Here is a 22,951-nt window from a genome sequence, read left to right as displayed (position 1 = left end):
CACTGACAAAAGGCAAAGGAGGAAAAACCCAACACCCAACCCCAACCAACCAATTTTCCCCTGCAACCGCTGCAATCGTGTCTGCCTGTCCCGCATCGGACTTGTCAGCCACAAACGAGCCTGCAGCTGACGTGGACTTTTTACCCCCTCCATAAATCTTCGTCCGCGAAGCCAAGCCAAAGAAAAAGAAATATTGTCTGGAAATGGGTTCCAAAATCTGAAACTAGAATTGGTAAGCTATCGAGAGTCAGATGGAGGCTGGTGGTAGAAGTAAGTCTCTAGAAGCCAAGAATCAATTTCTCAACAAATAAACATTTCCGATGCTTAAGGCCTGATGATCTGACACAATGGAGCAGCCAGAGTCTGCAGACAGAGAAACCGTTGCTGTTTTGTGTTACTGAAGTTTTAAAAAATGAAAAATTAAAGGTACAACAGACTTTAAAATGTTGAGAAAGAGGGGAAGGAATGGAGAGAGCAAAGGGGAAGATAGAGTAGAAGGTAGGAATTCCTTAACTTATAAGACTTATATGTGCTTTGTTGTGCGGTGAATCTGAAAATTGATTTATTTTTTCCACTGTTTCATTAAAAGTCATCCCAATAATAATTTTATCAGAAGTTGGAACATAGTTATTGTTAATTTTATACTGATGGTGGATCTGATGGTGGATTTTGAGTGGACAAAAACCTGGGATCAGTTCTTGGGGTGGAGGGTAGGGGGTGGAGAGGGTGAAGAAGGGATGCCCAGCTCAAGCTTGCATGAGTGGATGGGGTGGAGGGGCTACCACTGCCAAACTGTGTTGTTCATTAGATGAAATATATCGTACATAATAGAACAGGATTGGCACATTTAGTGAGCTCAAAAACATTTCCTCCTATCACTCTGCCATTGAGGAGCAACAGAGTCCATGAGTAAGTCTTAGTAATAGGGGTGGATTGACAGTCAAGGCATCACAATGGACATCAGGACTTCTGTTATGAGGGTGTGGTTGGAAATGGCAGGATCTTAAGGATCAATAAAATTGGAGGACGTAATGAGCAACTGCTGTGTGGGGGCTAAGACAGACTTTGCCACAAAGCAAGCAGAACTTGTGATCGCCTGGGTGGTGCAAAGGAGGGTTAAAGTGAAAAGTCAGATTTGCTTGGCTGTGGAAGTACTGCCGTTGGACATCTCAGAGCAGACAGCCTTCCCATCAAAAGTTAACAAAGGCAGATCTGGATTATATGCTAGCGCTTTGTCCATTAAATGCAAGTTTGCAACTCTCTAATCATCTAATTTAATACCTTGGCATCAAAGTAATTGGTAACTGGTTGGAATGCTAAACTTTATGGATTCAACTTTTGATTTAATTGATGCAGAGCTACGTAAAATTGTGCCTGTTGTTAAATTATAATTTGTCTTGGATACCTTTAATTTAATTTAGAGATACAGCATGGTAACAGCCTCTTCGACTCATGAGCCAACACTGCCCATGTGAGCAATTAACATACGAACCTTGAACATCTTTGGAGGGTGGGAGGAAACCGGAGCACCCAAAGGAAACTGACGCGGACACGGAGAGAATGTACAAGCTCCTCACAGTCAGTGGCAGATTCGAATTCTGGTCACAGGTGCTGTATTGGCATTGCAACCTCATTGAGAATTTTGTTAATTGGTCTTCAAAGTTTAAATCAAAAGTGTATTTTTATTGAACTTACCTCAGGGTAATGGATGGGGGACTGTTAGTGATCCCAAACAATGTTTTCAGGTTTTATATTGTTTTCTCATTTTCAGTTTGCTAGAAAGTGAGATAGCAAACTGTCTTGTGCTGCCATCACTCAGAAAAAGCTTCTTATATCTTTTATTCAGTTGTTGCTAGTTAGACTCTTAATCAATTTTGGACATCAGCTTATCCTGTTAGTGCACTGTAATTAAAATTAATGCGCGTCGAAAGAACCAAAGACTTGTTGATCCAAACCAAGTCTTTTATTAACTAAAAGACTGGAGCATATCACAAGTAGGTCAACCAGTCCAGAATGACCTGGTCTGGCTAGGAGCAATCCTTTAAGACCTGCCAGTAGGTGTGGCTACACTCTCAGCCAACCACAGTCATCCTACACTACCATCTGTACATATGTACATATACACATTGGTGATAGTATCTGTACTTTCACAGGCTCTTAATCAATTTTGGACATCAGCTTAACCTGTTAGTGCACTGTAATTAAAATTAAAGACCGTGTTAAGTGTTCATGGTCCTCCATATGTTGTGAAAACTTGGACTTCGAGACCTTCATCTCAGAGGCAGCAGAGTGGTACGCAGCTAGTCGAGCCGCTGCCACATAGCAGCTAAGATCTGGGTTCAATCCGGGAGTTTGCTTGTTCCCTCTGTGACCACATGGGTTTCCTCCGGGTGCTCCAGTTTCTCCCACATCCCAAAAGTGTGCAGATTGGTAGATGAATTGGCCACTGTGACTTGCCCCAAGTGCACAGGTGATTGGTAGAATTTGGGGAGGTGGGTCTGTTGATGGAAGGGTGGGGAGAATAAATATATCATATAAATGTAGGATCAATATAAATGAGTGGTTGATGGTCAGCACGGACTGGGTGGGCTGGAGGGCCTGTATCCATGCTTTATCTCTCTACACTTTAATAATTCAGTATCACAGCATAAATCTGCCATCTAACAGAATACTGTAGCATCTCACAGATGCTTTTACTGTATCTGATACAGAGATGCAGAGCTGCAGTTTTAGTATAGGATATACCGCAGTATAATTGTTGAAGTAGGCAAATATTTGCCTGAAGGATGTGTTCTTTAGAACAAGGAGTGGTCAGACATTTGACATGTTTTTTTGAGGTTGTATCCATGAAAACAGTGCCAAGATAAGTACAAATGCATGTGCATCCTTTAGCAGTCTTGTCAGCCATCTGTTCGTTTTTGCGGTGCCCATACCACAGTTTGATTGCGTGGCATTTTTGACAGAACCTTTTTTAAGCTGACTATTCTTATATACATCAGGGAATGTTAACCTTGTGACCAAATGGTTCTGCAATTAAGAGAAGCGGATGTATGCTGTGAGGTGTGTCAAACTGAACAATATACAAAACATAAATTCTTTTTGCATTTTGTCCGCCAGAAAGTGTCAAGGGAAATTAATATCATGGATTATTAAAATAAGGAAGGTATTTTTCTTCACAAGAATGTAATGAAAAGTGTACTAATAGGAACATCCGTTCTGTTACTTTGAGATTAAAGCTATGTTGAATTAGATGATTAACAAGCCATTTAGCCACAGGGTTTTGCTCGTTATTTATTTATTTTGTGTATTTTGCAAATGATTGAGTGAATTAAATGATAAAAAGTATAGACGGCTTCAATAAAAGAAGATGATTTAATTATAAGTTCCAGTCTTATTTCTGACTAAATATTTAAACAAATACAAGATAAAAATATTGGGCACAAGCATTAATGTGATTATTTCAGTTTTAATTCACAACAATCCTTATTTTCATTTTAAAAATAAAGCTTGACCTCAAACTAGCCATCAACAATAATATCAGAAATACTGGGGATTCGAAAAATTACTGGAACTGAGAAGATTGGTGATCGAAATTGGGGTTCAGTTCAGGTGCCCTTAGGGACAGTGATGTACACCTTCCGAGACAGTAGATGTGGAAAATGGCATCTGCAGCTTGTGGACAGATCTATGGTGTAATTTGCACTGGATGCCACATTGGGAAGGAATTTAACATATGAACAGTGCATAGATTCACTGAATTGTTGCCGCATAAAAGTAAACTAGGAAGAACTGCTTCATGCATACATGAAAGTAGATTGCAAAGTTACTCAATGTGCAGTGCTACCTTGATACTAGCATTGTCTTTTTGATGCTCAGTTTCTTAGTTAGCTGAATGTATGTGACCACCTACCAACTGAGTTTATAATTTTCTTTCAATACCCACATGCCAATTGCTGGTTGATTTCTTTTGACTAATGTTTCAACTGGAGTTTTGTGTTTCCTGTAGTTGTTTCAAGTTTTAGAAGTCTGCAGGGAATGATGTGCCAAGTGTTGATTTCGAGGTTTCTGCATTTTGCCGTGGAGGCATTAGCAGTCACATTCCCTCTAGATCTGCACGACTGACAAAGACCACCCAGTGAAGGAGATGCATGGAGCCCGCATCCATCAAATATTTCGTAGGGACAATCCTTGCCCCTGAGCTGTGGTGTGGAACAATGAGCGAATTGTGAGCTTCTGAACTAAGGATGTTCGCACTGAACCTTGTAACTTATAGCAGCTACTGAAAGGACGGCATCACCAGTGGATGCCAAGGTGGTCAAGTCAATGTAGTAGCTCAGTTCATGAGGCTTTGACCTGGCTGGATATGAACATATTGGTGCCATCTTGCAATTTACCTCTGTACAGGAGATCAGTGAGATGTTCTGTTATCTCATTTTCCTGGGATGACAATAGCAAATACCAGAGGAAATCTGATTAAGTGGAGGAAAGATTAAGGGAGATGTCAGAGGTGCTCTTTTTACACAGGAGTGATGAGTGCCTGGAATGCATTGCCAGGGAACGTGGTGAAGGCTGGTGGAACAGGGACATTCAAAAAGCACTTAGATTGGCATGGACAGAAGAAAAAAATAGAAGATTATAGGTGTGAGATAGGGAAGGATTCGATTGTTATGATGTAGATTTATATAGGGTGGCACAATATTGTGGGCTAAAGGACCTGTACTGTGCTGTATTATTCTATGTTCGATGTTATATTGCCTTTGGCCAGGAACAACTGACATATGAGCTGAGATTGGAGGCTTCCCCACATTGACTGCATGCAAATCATGGCATATCAACCTGCCTTACATCCAAACTGACAAGAATTCCATCTCTTTGAAGTCCAGCCGCTCGGTGACCACAGGCAGTTAACAGTACTGTCAGTGACCATTATCCTGTGAGCAATGATGATGCTTACATCCATTTAAAATCTTTCCCCTCTCACCTTAAACCTATGCCCTCTAGTTCTGGAATCATTACCCTGCCTTTTTTTTTATCCTTCTCCCCAAGCCTTTTAATCAGCATTCTATTTATACCTTGTTGAAGGGCTCAGGCCAGAAATGTTGGTTATATATCTTTACCTCCTTTGGACGCTGCATGATCTGCTGAGTACCTCCAGCAATTTTATGTTTTTACTATACTTACAGTGTCTGGAGACTTTCGTGTTTCACTGCCGTCAGTATAAGAGCTCACAATTTATCTTAGGCATTGAATTCTTCTGTTGTATTGTCGAACTCGGCCTGGATGATAGCCTCAGGCATATGAAATGAAAAAGGCACAAAGTGAGGATGTGTATACTCTCACCATCTCTAGCTGGTAAGACAGAAGGTAGTAAGGTTGCAGGATTGGTTGAATGTGTAAAGTAGGTCGCTATTATCCTCAGTAGTTTAAGTTGCGTTGTTTACAGCCTTGGAGATAACTGTCCAGTAATTGCTGTTCCCTTCCTAACAATTAGTGTACATCAGGTAGTTTGCTGTTGGTGTCTTTCGCTGTGCATTCTCCTGCCTTGTCAGAGGGAAACTATGCCTATGTACATTATGCAATCTGTTTGGCTAATACTATTTTCATGACTGAATAGCTGGCCGTGTAGTGCCTTTGAAATGTAGAGGTGTGCATTTGAAGTTCTGTTGAGAGTGTGAAAATAGGTCAATGGAATGTAATGTTATGTATAAGCCTTTTACTGACATGGAGTATTGGTTGACGGTACATTAAGCAGCGTTTGCTTTCAGTCATGCAGAAATGAAGGGGTTAGCATGTGAGGAGCGATTAAGTAGCCTCATTAGAATTTATAAGGAGGGGGAGGATCTTATAGATAAGATAAAACATTTTCCACTGGTAGATGAGCTTAGGACTGGGGGACACAGCCTTAGGGAAGTAGATGTAAGATGGATGAGGAGGTACTGCTTCTCCCAGAGATAGTGAATCCTCTGCCCATGTTGGCTGCCATATTGAATGTATTTAAAACACAGCTAGGTAGATTTTTTTTAAGAATGGGAGAATTATGGGTAATGGGGAACAAATGGGTAAGACAAGTTGAGTCCATGATCAGATCAGTTATGAACTTACTGAATAACTTACTGAATAGCAGAGGTTTGACCCCTGCTCATATTCCTATGTTCTGAGAGTAAGAAGTTATATTCATTGACTTTGGCCACTCCTACCAGGTAATTGAATTGCATAGACTCTCTGGTCACCGTCAGTGCCTAATCACTCAATCATTTGCTCCCACTGTTTTCTGAACATTTTATCTTTGGACATTTCTCCCTTTTTTTCTTCTCCTCTTCCTGGGTCTTTACTGTTTGCCCAGCACCATTGAGGGCTACTCTCTTCCATGTCGTTATATTCTCAGATCCACTGCCTATGTAGAATGAATGTTGATCACTCAGGGAACATGTTCTTTTAAAAGGTACGGGGTTCTCGTTGATGAGTTCCCATGATCAAGAATTCAAGCAACCGGCAACCTCATGCAAATTGCACAAAGAAAAATGAGAAATAGATAAATAAAAATTTAAATAAAAGTTTAAAATTATAAAAGTAAATGTTCTCTGAAATAACACGTAAACCTTTGGTGAAGATGGGAGCAAATATTCAGCCAGTGGAGTGCTTTGGTTGTGCTTTGCTCGTAGCAACTGTTTGAAGAAGGTTTGAATAAAGTTAAGTTTGATTAAAATAGCATCACCAAGGATGAAGAGCTAGTTGATGCCACTCACCATTGGAGTGACTCTCTTAAAATGTCTCTTTATGAACGGCCAATTTACTGGTTAGCCAGTGTGAAAAGGACTTTTATTTTTATTAGTATATATTAAGTACATTGGTAAGGCTTTATCTGTAAACTTGATGGCCTCATGGTTAGCGTAGCAGTTAACACTGTGTTGTTACAGCACCACCGTGCTCTGAATTTACATTTTGTAAATTCCAGGAATTACCTGATTAAAGTAAATTTTACACAGATATGAACTACAATACTGATATTTTTAGTATTACTTTACAGTTTGTCTTGTCTTTTAAACTGTTTATTCTTAATGCTGGTGATTAGTTAGGCATTGCAATAGCGAGTCTCTAGCAACCGGAAAATTTGTATATCCATCATCTACTAAACCCCATAAGTTTACTGTACTAGATACCCATGATATTCTACACACCTGCCAACACTTTGTTGCCACATCTAAATGATTATCAGTAGGATCTGTATTCACCGAATGTTATGACAGTGAGCAGTTAGCGTGAAGTTGGTGTGCTATTTTTATTACAATCAACTAGTATGGACTTATCAATGTTCTCAGACCTGGGTACGTCCAATTTATTTACTCTTATTTTCCAAACTGAACAATCGTGCCATTATAACCTCTTCAGTACAAACCATTGATCGAATCACAGAGTTTAACAGCGCGGTAACAGGCCTCACTGTGAAGAATGTTCATGTAAACCCTGTTGTCTACCCAAGCTAGTCCCCTTTGCCAACATTCAACCCTTACACCTCTAAATTTTTCCATTCCATGTACATGTGTACGTGACTTTTAAACATTACTTCCTCTTGCAGCTCATTTCACTTACCCACCACCCTATATGTTACAATGGTGCCCCTCAGGTCCCTTTCAATCTGTCTCATCTCAACTTAAATTATGCTCTCTAGTTTTTGATTCCCCGACCTTGGGAAAAGAAACGATTTACCTTTTCTATGTCCTTCATTATTTTATAAATCTCTATACGTTCTCCTCTCAGCCTCCTATGCTCCAGGGAGAAAAGTCCCAGCCTATCCAGCCTTCCCTTTTAATCTAAGCCCTCCTTTCCCAGCAACATTCTTGTGAATCTTATAGAATGATGAGGTTGTGAAAGCTTTGTCACTGAGCCGAATCACTTTAAAATGCTTGCGGATGCTGATAAAAATGAAGATTATTTCCAGATGACGTCAGGTAAATTGACTTTGCTCATTTTAAGTTGTGAACAAATTATTGAAAAGCAACCAGAGGGAACAGCAGCGTGTTGCACTTTGCAGCATTCAGGCCAGGTAGGCAGAGAGTGACTTTGGGGAGCTGGTAGAGTGACAGTGCGAACCAGATCAATATCTTCAGAACATTAGGGAGGGAAGGAGGGAATCAACAATTTGATTTGAATTCAAGTGTGCAGGAAGTAATCTAACCTGGAGTCAGAGTCATGTGGAATTTGATTAAAAGATTAAAGGTCAGTGACATCCCCAGAATGAAACATCAGGGCAAGGAGGACCAAATATTGTGAAAATCTGACATGTCACCAAACCAAAAAGGAGAAATATACAAGTAATCTTTTGCTGGAAGTTGATTCAGTCACTTGTGTCGCTCGATTCCCAATTTCTGTCGCATGATGCTCTGAATCAAAAATGCACCACTAAATTTGCATGTTTGTTTTTCCTCAAAGTTTGAAATTATTTTTGCCTTTGCTTATCTTTCCTATTCATAACCATTCTTGGGCCTTGTTCATCCAAATCTGTTTGCTGAAGTAATTTAATCAATTTATAGGTAATGTATTATGTGCTTATTGTGATCTCTTGATTCACTTGAGACTTTCTGTGCTGAAGCCACTAAAAGTTAGTGAAACAACAGTATACCCAGTTTTGAGTATAGAGTTTGGTGTATTCTTTTAAATAAAGTTTCACATTGTTGTGACAATGATCAAGGTTCCTTCTTCAAATTGCAAAAAACATCAACCTTCATCTCTTGAGTTTCTCAATACCTTTTGACTGATCTGTAACTTAGTTCTGCATCTTAACTGACAGCGTTTGCTGCTACTCACATCTGACATTTCATATTTGCTCTTACATGTACTAAAAATAAATCATTACCTGCAAGCATTGATTCATTGATTGATTAAAATGAAACTGCTTAAGACATGTTTGTAAGGACACATTATTTGTGCATGGCCTATTCAGGATGGCATTCCTTTTTCAGTTCAGATCTTTATAGAGTAATTCACTGTGCAAATAGGCCTTTCAGCCCAACATGCCTATGCTGACCAATGTATTCAATATTTTCTTCAACATTTCAGTAGTACCTTCCTCAGGCCAATGGCTGCCCGTTCCACTTCCTCCCATCCTCTGTGTAGAAAAGTCACCCCCTCAGGTTAAATCCTGTTAAATCTCCCCACCCTCTCCTTAAACCTATGTCCTCTGGTTACCGATTGCCCTACTCTGGTCAAAAGACTGTGGATTCGCCCAGTCGTTTCCTCTCATGAATTTGTATGCCTCTGAGATCAGGAGGATTCCTGTACTCCAAGGAATAAAGCCTTAGCCTGCTCAACCTCTCCCGATACCTCAGGTCCCTGAGTCTTGGTGACACGTTGCCTCTCGTTATCAACAGATATGAAAAACGAAAATAAATCACAGACTTCACGACAGATACGCAGACTTGGCTAAATCTGTGCTAGGTGGAGGAAGTCTACTAAATTAGATATTTATATTGACACAGCTGTAACGTTCAACATCCTGGCTTTGGTGTTTTGTAATTACAATATTTCTGGCAAATTTATCTTTACAAAATTTGTTGTTTGTGCCAAGACAATTTTGGCACACTCAGATCTTTTGGCAGGCACTCTGTACGTGTGCTCAGCATAGGTCAGACCTAAAATGGCTGCCAAGCCTTTCTCTTGAAATGTCGACAGCCAGCGTACAGTGTGGAACAGCAGCCAAGTTTGCTTTTAAACAAGTTCATTGTTCTTAATGAGGCACAAAAAGGCCTGGACTTTACGTAAAGCAGAACTTGGCAAGGCACCGTCATTTTCAACATCTGTGAAACTCTCAGCAAAGTTATTGATACTCAGCAGAAAAGCACACCTCTTTAGGAATTTACATATTTTTTTTCATACATCTTGTGCTCTGTTAATTGCTATCAGTTTCAGATAAGCCTATTTAAAATATATATCCCAAAATATTTATAGCTCATATTACTCTGCCATTCTTACTTGAAAAGTACAGACATAGAAAATTGTTTTAAAAGTACAAATATAGTCATGCGCCACATAATGTCCGTTCGGACCCCGTTTGACCGCATATACGTCTGTGGTCACATAAGGTTATAATGGAGCTCAGAAATCCTGATCGGAGAACAGGACGTAGTGTCTTTCCACATGCAACACGTGTATCTCATGTCTCTTGTATGCAAAGCAATTGTGCTGCCAGGTGTTTAATGGTTCAGTACATGTATAACCTGTAATACTTATGGCTTGATAGTCATAATAAATGTTGGTTACTATTATATGGTTTTCTCACAACATCCAAATAGGATAATGTCCTATTTCACAAAATGTATCGAGGATGTTAGGTGGTGCATGACTGTAACTTACATTTTAATCTCATTATGATACATAATGTGACTCTATCCTCTTCATTGCAAAACTGTCATTGTCTAGCATGAAATATATTGTACACAATCCCTGTGGTAACATGTTTTCAAGCTCCTGTATACTGTTCAACTGAAGGGGAGTGGGGTGGGGGATAAGAGACAGTGACCAAGGTAGGATGGTCCTTTCATATATGAGCATAATTTTCCTTTAACATTGGATTTATGCAGCTGCCAGTAACCTTTTTGCAGGACAGGGAGAAGCAAATCCTTGAAAGAAGATTAACTATGAGGGTGATTATATGGAGGCAGGTCGAGCTGTAAAATGATAAAGGTTGGGAAAGTCAGTGCAGAAAGTGGGCAGATATTGGGGAGATGTGTGGAGGTGGTAGTGAAGAGGTGGAAAAAACAGATACAATGGTGTGACTGTTTTATGAATTGGAGCACAGAACTTGATACTTCAGAGCTTTGTTTCCCTTTCTAGACTTTCCTGCAATTATTGCTCTCAGATGTTCCTTTTTCACACAAAAGCACATTTTATTTTAACAAAGTCTTCTTCTGCTTCATTTTATGTAACAATGTCTACAGTAATGCAAATGAGTGAGAGTACATCTTACGTTCTCAGGGTCTAAATTTGTTAACTCCCTTCACACAATCCAACTACATTCCATGAGGGTTTCACAAAGTTATAAATAAAATGGCTTCAGGAAAACCAGGATCTGGCTTCATGGATCTCCCTAGAGTTGCTGTAAGAACTGCACCTGTTATCTGTGCTCTATCAGGTGCCTCAGCCAGAGTTGTGTTCCTAATATCGACTTCAGCAGCATTTGATTGAGTTGGAGATGGGCACTCAAATACAGTTGGTGCTAATTTCTTTAGCTGTATCACATTTTCAGAAGTTTCATGGGATACTTTAGCCTGATTTTAACATTTAATTCAATATTGTATAGAGATGATTTGAAAGTTTTGCAATACCTGTGTGTGTAAATCAGTGGTTCTCAACCTTTCTCTTTCCACTCACATACCTCAAGTAATCCAAATGCCATCGGTGCTCTGCAATTAGTAAGTGTGGTGGTACACCACCGGCCTACTGCAGGGGGCAACCTCCGTACCTGCAGGAGCGTAAGGGGACAGGACAACACCTGGTCGGCTGTCAATCAGTCGGCATGAACGGATCAAGCCCCACCCGGCCGGGTGTCTATCACCCTCCGGGATATAAGGCTGCGCCGGCCTCCCGAGGCCTCACTCAGAGTTGCTGCAGCCACAGCCAGCCTGGCTCTGTGGAAGTCTTTGTGGATCAAAGCCTGTTGTACAATCTTTATCTTTGTGTGTGTCTGATTCTGGCTAACAGTGCACCATAATAAGGGATTGCTTAAGGTGGTATGTGAGTGAAATTGTTTCTCAAGCAAAATAAAAATTGTCATTGGCCCATTTCCTTTGGAGTTATGGAACCGTGGACATAACGAGTCAATTAGGGACGATTAAAACTGTGGTTTTCAAACTTTACACCCACATACCACCTTAAGCAATCCCTTACTAATCACAGAGCACTTATGGTGTAGGGAATACTTAAAGTGATATGCGAGTGGAAAGAAAAAAGTTGAGAACCACTGGTGTAAATCCTACTGATACCCTATTTGCAATCTATAACTAGTTTTTCTCTGGAGTCTTGGACATTAAAGAGGAAATGGTTTTGAAGCTATTTGGGCATGGTCTCTTTTGGCATTGTGCCTACTCTTGGGTTTACCCTGAGGTCCTATTGCTTGCACTAAATGTAGTCTCATTTAATTATCTAAATCTTCCAAAATTAATAAATTCCCTGTTTTCTCTGATTTAATCATTTGCTTTCTGTGTATCTGCAGACATGTACATGCATGCTAATGAACAATCCATGCATGTATGATTTTGCATATGTATGTGTCTAAGCCTGTTACACACTACTCTCTGGCCAAACTATGCTTTGCTTACATAATTGAAGTTGTTGGGTTTTCTCATTTATTTCTGGTTTGGCAACAAAGTTACTTCATCCAGCCCGAAGGCCTGGTGCCAAATGAAACCGGCCAATGGTGTCGCTTTCTTTATTCTCTTTGTCTTCAGATGGTGTTTGATCGTCATCTGATGCCCCCTTGGCAAGGCGCAATAATAATTTCACCTTGGCATCATTTGCAATAACATCCACAGATAGTATGTAAGATATTTAAGACTTTTAATCAGGTTGCTTAAAAATGTTACCCTTGCTTTTAGTGCTGGCAACATCTTCACACAGACTGTTTTGACAGCTGCATGGCTGCCTGATAATAGCCTCTTGAGTGCCTGTTATCACCCACTAAGTGCTTGCTCTTGTCCACCTCATGTCCAGTTCTTAATTGTGTATATATATACACACACACATACACACACACACACACACACACACACACACACTACAGAATGATAATGGAAGCTTGTGTTGAAACTTCCCAGACATACAGACATATTTATCACATTAAGTGGTCTATAGCATAATGTCAAATAGAAAGTAATGCGTGTGTGATTTTGTGTGCATGTCTTTTGGTGGAGGGGGAGGGTGCTGGGGAGGCTTGGGGGAGGGTTTTTTATGTGTGTGTGTGTGTGTGTGTGTGTGTGTGTGTGTGTGTGTGTGTGTGTGTGTGTGTGTGTGTGTGTGTGTGTGTGTGTGTGTGCAGGGGGGTTTGCTTGTGTGTGTGATGGGGAGGGGTGGGTGGATGGATGGATAGTTGGGGGTGTTGATGGAATGTTATAATTGGGAGTAGAGGAGGAGGGAGATAAAAGAGGGGCATTAAAACAGCAGCTCTTAATAATAAGATGAAACTGAACACATTGAGAATAAGCAGGCATATTGTAAGGAAAGGAAAAAAAATTAAAATGTTGCCAGACATTTGAAGGAATTACTTGATCTTTTGATAGTTTGAATCAATCATATTATAACAGTGAATTCAGATCAATGTGAACATGTTTATATAATGGATTATAATACTTGTACACAAAGTGTCAATAGAAGTTAATTGAAATTATGATCACACTATATCATACAAAAATAACTAGGGTGAGTTCTTAAAGTATTAAATTAAATGTAATATTTATTGTAATTCTGAACAAAAACAATTGAAATTTTTGAAATCCGTTCCTCCAGATTTTGTAGGTATAACAATGGAGATCATTTAGTTTAGCATAACAACAGCAAGTACAGTGTATGGAAAAAGTTTAATTTGTAGCAAGAATAGGGATAAGACTTGCAAGACATGATTTGAAACATGATTTAATTCAGGGATGTACATTTGAAGGGGTATGTGTTTATACTCCTATTGATTGCAGTGTGAATGTGCACTTAGCTGCCTAGAACCACACTGGATACCCTTAGTGACTAAGGCAGAGGGAAAGAATTGGCAGGTTAGCCCCACATTGCTGTAGAGAATGGTGGTATGGATGATTAATGCAATCCTTTTAATTGATAATGATATGACATGAGAAAGTACTGTAAAATACAATGGATTCTGGAGATCTGAAATACAAGCAGAGAAATGCTCATCAGGTCTTGCAGCATCCATGGAGAGCAATGGAGTTAATGGTTGATAACCTTTCATTGGAACTTCTATGTGATTTCAGTCTGCACTGACTTTATGTATAAACTGCAATGTATAAACATAAAGAAACTAAAATATATTTCCACACTTGGATAACACTTGAATAAAATCTCACTAAGTGTTTTATGAAATTGCTTCATCAAATAATTCTCTGTTAGTTATATCTTAATTCTGGATTCGTAAATACCAGATGAATGAAAGTTGTGAATCGACATTGCTGCGAGACGGAGTGTTAATGCATTAAAGACCATTTATGTTGGGTCTAGTTTCTTTATTTTAAACACTTTTTAAAATGTGTTTCTTTCTTCTCTTTATCTCAGATTCAGGACAGGAGGACAGCCCCAGTCACAGTGAAATTGCAAAAAATACTCCAGGTGAGTGAATTACTTGAAGCTGAGCAAAACACTTTGAATGGAAGAGAAAGTGCTAAGCTTGGTACATGGTTTTTCCCTTCTCTTCCACTCATTGACCTTGTTTTTTTTAATTCTAACTTATGCTGTGGTTTTTGTTCACTCCTCTCCTTCTCTGGATTGATTGAAACTTCACCAAAGCCACCAATGGAATGAAATTAAAGCAAAGGCTTTGTTTTAAACTCTGGTAAAATATTATTTCCCCTTCTTAAATATACTAACAAAAAACTTTATCAGGGTTCCTGGCCCCAAATCATTGGAAGATGACCTTTATTCTGGAAATTCAGCCAAAATTTGATACGGAAACACAAGTGTCTGCAGATCCTGGAATCTACAGCAAACAACATAAGGCCTCTTGAAGGGTCTTGATGCAAAGGTTCAACCCTCTGCAGATGCTGACTGGCCCACTGAGATTCTCCAGTAATTTATTTATTTTTACTCTGTGCTTTGGATCTTTGAGATTGTTTAATCTGAAACTGAGTTGCACATGAATTTGACAAAAACCACACACATAACAGGGTAGTTACAGCATGAAAGTAACAAAATCGGGCTAACCTCAATATTGAATAGTGCAGCACTATGCTTTTTTAAGCAACATGCAATCTAAAATCAATTTTACTTTGAGGGAGTTCTGCTTCTGGTTATTTCCATGCAAGGTCACACATTAATTATAAAATCGAACTGAGCACTTCTACTATACGATTCCTTGACAATGCAACTTAACTGTCTAAAATCTGAATTCTTGGTGAGTGGCAACTTGTTTAAATGACTACCTTCAGGAAGCACTTTTCCTGAGACATCTTCACTCTCTGTGTCTAAACGCTAGTTCCAAACTTGAACCCCCACCAGACTGCCTTCATCCCCCTACCATCAGGAAGTAGGTTCGCAAATATGACATTATGAACCACAAGATTCAAGGACATGTTCTTTCCTGCCGCTGTCACTCCAAAATGAATCCCAACATAGTAAAATTATATTGTCTCTGCTCCAAACAAATTGATCTCTTTCTGTAATTTTGTATTGTCTTACTTGATATGCTATGTATGACATGATTACTGGTCTGTTCTCCAAACAACCTCTATCACTGCATTTTCCATCCATGTGATAATAAAAGTGAATATGAACTTGACCATTTGGTCTGCTTTTCAACACTGATGGTGAATGGTCAGCTGGGTCATTATGGCAACAGAAATTAATATGCACAATACCACATTAACCAGATTGATGTACAGTGAATTGAGGAGCTTTGAAGTGCAATATTTCAACCCATCCAATTCATTCATTGATTCAAGGACCAATCAAAGTGCAGCAATTAATCAATTCAAGGTACCCTGTGGAGCAGGGTTGATGAAGTATCAGTAATGGGAGATCATGATCAGTAATGGCTAACATTGGCACTAATTGAATTGAATTGTTTATTTGTCATGTGCCCTGAGATACAGTGAAAAGCTTCATTCTCCCGCACCATTTTGAATTTAAATGAAAAGAAAAGTACATGATTAAAACCAAGGTCAAAAGTCAAAACTGCAAGAAGACCTCAGAATGAACAAAATATTGATTATGACAGTAGTCAAATTGGATTTTTGGCATTTTAGCATAGCAGACCAATCAGATACATTCAAGTGGCTTGAGTGGGACTCCATCACAAGCACCCCCATTCACTCTGGGGCCTGAGGTTCATCGATCTGACAGATTCAGAATATCAGGCGTCTCGATCGTGGTCTCCTTGCTTTTTCAGAGTCTCTCTTCACTATCTGAGTATGACGGGGAAGAGGGGAAGTGTTGGGGTGGTTGCTGCAGAAGAGTGATGAGTTTCCACGTAGCAGATCTCCGACCCTGTCAGAGGGCGATCTGCTCCAGCACAGTGACTCTGCTCCTATGGTCTCTGCTGACTTGAAGCATCTCTCAATGCTCATGTGTGGTGTTCCATTCCTCGTGAAGAACTTCTAGTTGTCTGCTGATTGAGAAGGCTTACCACTGGCCCATCTCTGCTCACTGGAGTATCTCGAGTCCTTTCAAGCTTAAATCTCCATTGTGTCAGAGAAAGTTACATTGAAAAAGAGGCTAATTGTCCATTTCTCTCTGTGCATGCTGCCTGACCTGCTGAGGGCCAGCAGTGTCTCATTGTTTGCTCAGAGTCCACATATTGATGGATCAGAGTCAGACTGTAGAGGAGGAATATCCAGTTGTGCCGTATCTACTTCCCAACAGTAAGCACTATTGAACAGGATTGTTACTGAGCCCATGGATACAAAAACACATCTGGAGCGAGAAGGCCTTGGCTTCCTGACTCCACACAGCCTGATTCAAGGACATGAGGATGGACTCCATCAAATGCCTAGCCATCTTTTGCTTTTGCTGAGGCAGGAATACAGTCCAGATTCACGTGGATGAGTCTAGTCATGAAGTACTCCCAATTGTGATCAGCTTCTAGACCCTCTGGGACAACACAGATTCCTCAACCTACCAAGTAGAGAACCCTTGCACCAGACTTGCTTTGTCTGGTGCCAGTCTCAAGCCCTCCAATGTCTAATCTATCTCTCTATAACGCACCCTCAAACCTATGTTATTCATCATCACAGAGCCAGTCTTTGAGGTGGTGCTGTGGAAGAATCAGGTGAAATGACACATTCTCATCCCCTCCCCCCTCCAGTTTTCCCTACAGCTCCAAGCAATGGTGTTCCCAGGAATGGGATACAAGAAATGCTGAGGAACTCAGCTGGTCTCGCAGCATCTACAGGAGGTAAAGATATACTGTATAACCAACATTTTGGGCCTGAGCTCAGGCCTGAACTGTGTGCTATACATTTTTACCTCCCATGGATGCTGCAAGACCTGCTGAGTTCCTCCAGCATTTTTGTGTTTTTAGTACAATCACAGTATCTGCAGACTTTTGTGTTCGCTCCTAGGAACGAGAAGCTGGAGGCTACTTCTAAAACTCCACAAAGGCAAAACAGAAAGTTGTTTCTCTTGCAGGCTGTGCCCAAGGCACATTGCTGCAGCAATACGAATAGTGATGAGGGCATCTACAGGGGTCAAATCAAAGGCAGTGGAGTTATAACAATGAACATTTGTTATTGAGCTAACCTAGCAGAAATTTTTCATTCTCTGCTGAAGGGATGTTTTGGTTCTCTATGGACAACTGCCCATCAGAAGAAGTTTGAACTCCTGCAGTCCAAACTTGTCGCAATTAATCCTTCTCCCAATGGCTTCCCCCTCCTCTTCAGCTGAAGTCAATGAGATGAGTTTTTCTAACACTTCACTCGTGTTAGAAATGATTTCAGATTCATATTTCAGATTTATTATCAGAGGAGATCTATGGCATCACATACAATCCTGAGTATCTTTCTCAGGAGATGAGAGAGGTTCAAAGATTATGTGAAGGAAGGAGATAGAGGAGAACGTGGGTTGTACAGGCATTTGTGGATTGAGAGACATGTATGTGTATGCATGTTGCGCAAGGGCGTAAGTGAGTGTGCATGTGCGTGTGTGTGTGGGGGGGGGGGGAGGCAGGCGTGTGGGTATCCAGGTAAGTGGATTGTGTGCAAGTGTGCATCAGCATTTCTGAACATATAAACCATTTTCTTTCTCTGGCTTTATCCTGGAATGAGGCTAAACATTCTGGACCAGGAACAGAAAATACTGGAAACACTTGGCATGTCGGACCGCATCCGCGCAGGGAGAACCTAAAGCAACATTTTGAGTCAAGGATCCATTCCTCATCTGACTGGGAAATATGAAAAACATGTGTTTTAAGTTGTAGAGGGAACAGAGGGAATATTTCTTCCCACGGATGCAACTGAACTTGCTGACTGATTCCAGAATTTTATATTTTTGTTCTTAGTCCTGAATCTTTTCTATCGAAATTATATTTTAATTTTTGTTGTGTTTTGTTGTTCTTTGCCACTGAACACTAGACATCTCATAGAAAGGCTGTTGAACCACTGAAGTGAAGTTTAGAGGGAGTTTGTAAAAATGTTCTATTTCTGCTTGAGAGTCATTGCTCTGTCAGTTGGTTGAAATTCATTTCTGCTCACTTTCTGCAATTATTTTTGAGTCCTATTTCCTTAGGCTGTAGTTAGTTCAACCAGGTTATTATCTCCAGAGATGTTTGCTTAAACATTTTCACTGTGGTCATTAAAAAATGTGCTGCTTATTTATCAAAAACATTTCTTTTTCTTTGACCCATTTATGTTTACCAAGATGTTCTATCTGGCATTGCAAAGCTGTGTTTAAATGTGGAAGAAAGAAAAATATTTGGATGATGTTTTCATATGTATACTTCATTAATGGTGTCATGCATCATTTAAAAAGTACACACAAGTATGTTGAGCTTCTAAAACTATTTATGAGAACACAGGAAGTTGTGAGAAAAAGAAAATGTAAGCTGCCAGCTCCAAATTGAAATGGACTCTGATCAGATGCTTGTAGATTTCTTCATACTCTCAGATTCACAAGTTCAACAAGTGCTTTATTCAAAAATATCAGATTTCAAATTTATTGTCAGAGTACATACATGACATCACATACAACCTGGAGATTCTTTTCCCAATGTTTTTGAGAACTTCTGTGTGGATTTGAATGTTTTCTGTCTGACAAACAGCAGATGCTTTTGTTGTCGTGTTGTAACACTCTCAAGCTTGTAATCTGATCCTTGAATTTTTGGGTGTGGAAATACAAGAGAACATTATATAAAATGGATTAAATTTTAATTAAATGTCAACCAACTGTGATTAATGCAGTATTCTTCTATCATTCCATCTTACTTGTCAATGCAGACTCCATTTTTTTTCTGTGCAAATTATCCACAAATATGTGTGGAATTATGTAATCTCTTTCCAGCTTCAAAATGCTGCAAAAAAGTTTCAGTATTTTTTTTTGTGTTTTTAAAGCAAAAGTAATTCTTGCTTATTTAAGATATTAAAATTAATTATTACAGCACTCTTCTTTGATCACCCCTTTACTACACTGGGGTGGAATACAGTTAGGCTGGTCATGGCTGATCAATTTTCTATTGTCCACTTTACACTTTACTAACTACACTTAACTATGGTGCTCAACTTACTAAGTGATTTTCTTCCAGCTTTCAGATAAAACTATCATTTGGAAGATTTTTTATTAATCTGTTCACAGATATGACGCGACATCTTTCAATTTCCACATGTTTTACTTCTAAATTCTTGGCTAACATAAATGAAAGTGTGCTACCTCAGGAACTGTGTTCTTGGGCTTAATGTTTTTAAATGTAGCAATTCCTCTTTCTAATATTTTTGGAAAGCTTCTATTCATCAAAATTTCAAATCAGCAAATGCTATATGTTGTTTGACAAATGTTTTATCCTCAAAATGCATGGTTAGTGTAGTGGAAGCGACCAGGATTCAAATCTGGTGCTGTCTGCAAGGAGTTTGTACGTTCTTCCTGTGCCTGTATGGGTTTTCCCTTGGTGTTCTGGTTTCCTCCTACCCTCCAAAAATGCACAGGGCTGGAGGTTAATTTGGGTGTAATTGAGCAGAACAGATTTAAATGGCCAGAATCTGACTCTACAGTGAAATAAATATAAAAGTAAAGGCAACAGCTTTTATGTTTCATTTTCTGTGGGAAAAGGAAGCAATCAGCATGAATGGGTGTTCTTGCTGCTAAATGGTGGCACTGAGAGTACACTTGGCAATTAAGGAACCCACCTCCACAACCCCTTCCCCAAAGGCTCAGCAGTCGCTATCAACCAGAAGGTGTTTTACTCTATCAGGGTACAGCTGGTGTGCAGTTACACACAAAAATTCCCGAGCAGCTGCCATGATGCTTTTGTCTTGCAGCATCCTGCTCTTGCTCTTCTCTTAACACCTCAAAGCGATGAGCAATAACCACTTACAATGGGGCTGATGGCACCCAGGAGAACACAGCTAATGAGAACCCAGGAGCTAATGCAATGAAAGCCAGATGTGGCACTGAACAAGCTATGGGCAAACTGCTGTCAGATGCTTGGATACAGCTTGAGGGGCCTTTAGTGAGTTCAAGCCTGGTCACAGTGATGCCGTCTGCACAACTGCTCTGCTGCAGTTGGCTTTGGACATACAGGAGAAAATAGGTTCAGAGCATAAACAGCATGAAGAGGTGGAACTTAATGCTGCCAAAGCAAGGACCACATTACAGAATTACAAATATTTCTGGCCAGAACAGCCTCATTATTATAAGGTCTACCAGGCCACCTTATGAGTGATGACCTCATATTGTCCAGATTATGCTCCGTCTGTGAAGCTTCACCCCTTGTCTTAGATTGACCAAAAGGCCATTGAAGTCTCATTGCATCTGCTGGACAATGCCACCTGCCATCCAGATTGGTGTCATTGGCAACCTTGGAGAAATTACACTTGGCCTCTTTAACCAGATCATCAAAATGGCCTGTGAATGCCCAGGGCCCCAGCACTGATCTCTGGACCACTCTACCAACCACAATCACCCAATTCAAAAATTATCCATTTATTCCTATTCTTTATTTTCTCTCTATTCACCAATACTTAATTGGTGCTGGTATATTAACCCTCAATCTCCTACTTTTATACTCTAGCCTCCTTACCAAAGTCCAGTCTAATTTAATAAGCTCTGCAATGTCACTTTATCACAAGATTTCTGAAGAGCAAATAAACCAGATCCACTGTTTCCTTTTCACCTCAAACAAAATATCCAGCAGACTTATTAAACATGATTTTGGTTGAGTAAGGTGGTTTATATGAATGTTTACACCGTGATGCTGCCACAAAACAACACATTTTGTGATTTGTTCTTGACAATAGATTCTGATTCTGACTTTCATGAAGATGATTAATTTCCTCTGCATCTATTTTACGAATAAAAGCTTTTAAGCTGTTAAAAATAAATGGATCAACATTGGAGTTTTGGGTCCCACTGGTCCTAAATTGAATAGCTTCTGAAAATGGACAGGTGGATGATCGCTGTCTAAAGCAGGGGCAGTTCGAATCTGCGATGCACAATTAACTCAAGCCCACTGACTGCATCACAGATTTGAACTGCCGATGCTTTAGATAGCCAGCATTGACAGCACTAGTGGTTACATTTATCACCATGACTTCGTGATCATGACTTGGTAGCACCACCTTCACTGTGTAAATTTAGCCTCAATCTTTGAAGTGATTGGGTGGTGCATTGCAGCTGCAGCCGTCATAGTCAAAGGGGCAGGAACTGTATCTGACTTGGGAACCAGAGAAAAATGGTGTAGATTAGACTCCATGGGTTTGGGAAGATCAGAACTGTGTTCTTGAAGTGGAAATGTAGAACAGGCTACATGTCCTGAATTGAAACCCCTCTCCCTGTCCTTCCCTCCAGGGCCATGAAACTCTACCAAGCCTGCGCTCAAAAAGTAACTGGACTAGAAAGCCATGGGCATTAGTTTCAGTGATGGAACCCCAAGAACCTATATGCGGTGTTGGATGTTCAGAAAACTTACATGGGTGGTCAATGAAGTCATCCTTAAATGCCCCATCCAAGCAAAACCATGATCAACCTTGAGTGATCCCATGCTTACCATCATCTCTCTCTTGTTCCATTTCTCTCTTCACCTGACCACACATTTACAGACTGCCACCAAACAAGCATTCAAGGCAGCTGCATCATCCAATCCTTTGGATGGCACCAACTGTCACTCAAAAGGCAAAGCCAGTGGCAGTGGGGAGATACATTAACATCAACTAACCTGCATGAAGAAGGCCATGTTGGAACATTAAGTTAGCCATCTCTGGAATAGCCTTGCTGAGGCCATTCATCAAAGCACCATCAGAGACCCGCAAACTTAAAATCTTGTTTCTCACATTGCACCTTTTCATTCCACACCCTCAACTGATAAACAAGCTTCAGAAATTATTAATGCACATCTTTAACTTTACTCATCGTGAACTTGGTTGATTGATGAGAAATACTTGCGGGATACACGATGTGTGTTGGATTCTTGTGCCTGTATCAAGTGAATGTGAGCCGAGTGATAGACAGCAATATCAGAGAAAAGATGGAGGTTGGTAGTTAGCATGAGGATGGTGGTACCACTACTTGGATGAGGCATTTAAAGACCTTCAGACACCAAAATCCTGACAAGATTGTGGAACAAGAAGACAGTGATGGTGAAGATGTATCATTAGTCAGTTTCAATTCATGTTGGAATGCTCTAACATGATGCTGGGCTGGAGTGCATGGAGCCAGAGAAGAGGACAAAGGAACACAGTGCCAGCTTCTGTTGGTACTGTGAGGTAGGACAGTTCAATTAGAGATTAGCACTCCAGAGGCATTTTTATTGATTGTCATTCATTCAAATCTTATGTTAGAAACCAGGGAATATAATTTCAATTAATGAATTCAACTGTTAGTAAAGTGGGAGGCACTTAGCATAACAGTTTACACAACACCATTACAGCGCCAATAACCCAGATTCAAATCTGGCTCTGTCCATAAGGAGTTTGTACTTTCTCTCTGTGACCTGCATGGCTTTCCTCTGGGTACTCCTGCTTCCTCCTGTTTTCCAAAGACATAAGGGGTCAAATGGGTGTAATTGGATAAGATGGGCCCGTGGGCTGGAAGAGCCTATTAC

At 40.1% G+C, this 22,951-nt stretch overlaps 1 protein-coding gene across 10 annotated transcripts in view; it reads left to right on the top strand.

Annotated features, from left to right (window-relative positions):
- Positions 1–22,951, top strand: part of LOC138755431 (nuclear factor 1 B-type-like) — a 315,639-nt gene that overhangs the window by 167,787 nt on the left and 124,901 nt on the right. For all 10 annotated transcript variants that reach the window (XM_069921424.1, XM_069921399.1, XM_069921408.1 and 7 more), the window contains exon 3: positions 14,269–14,322. In XM_069921424.1, the coding sequence (XP_069777525.1) occupies positions 14,269–14,322 (54 nt within the window). The remainder of the gene's footprint in view (positions 1–14,268; positions 14,323–22,951) is intronic.

Source organism: Narcine bancroftii, chromosome 1 (genome assembly GCF_036971445.1).
Source record: "Narcine bancroftii isolate sNarBan1 chromosome 1, sNarBan1.hap1, whole genome shotgun sequence".
Taxonomy (NCBI): Eukaryota; Metazoa; Chordata; class Chondrichthyes; order Torpediniformes; family Narcinidae; genus Narcine; species Narcine bancroftii.
Note: the sequence above shows the minus strand (reverse complement) of the source record. Positions and strands in the feature narration are given on the sequence as shown.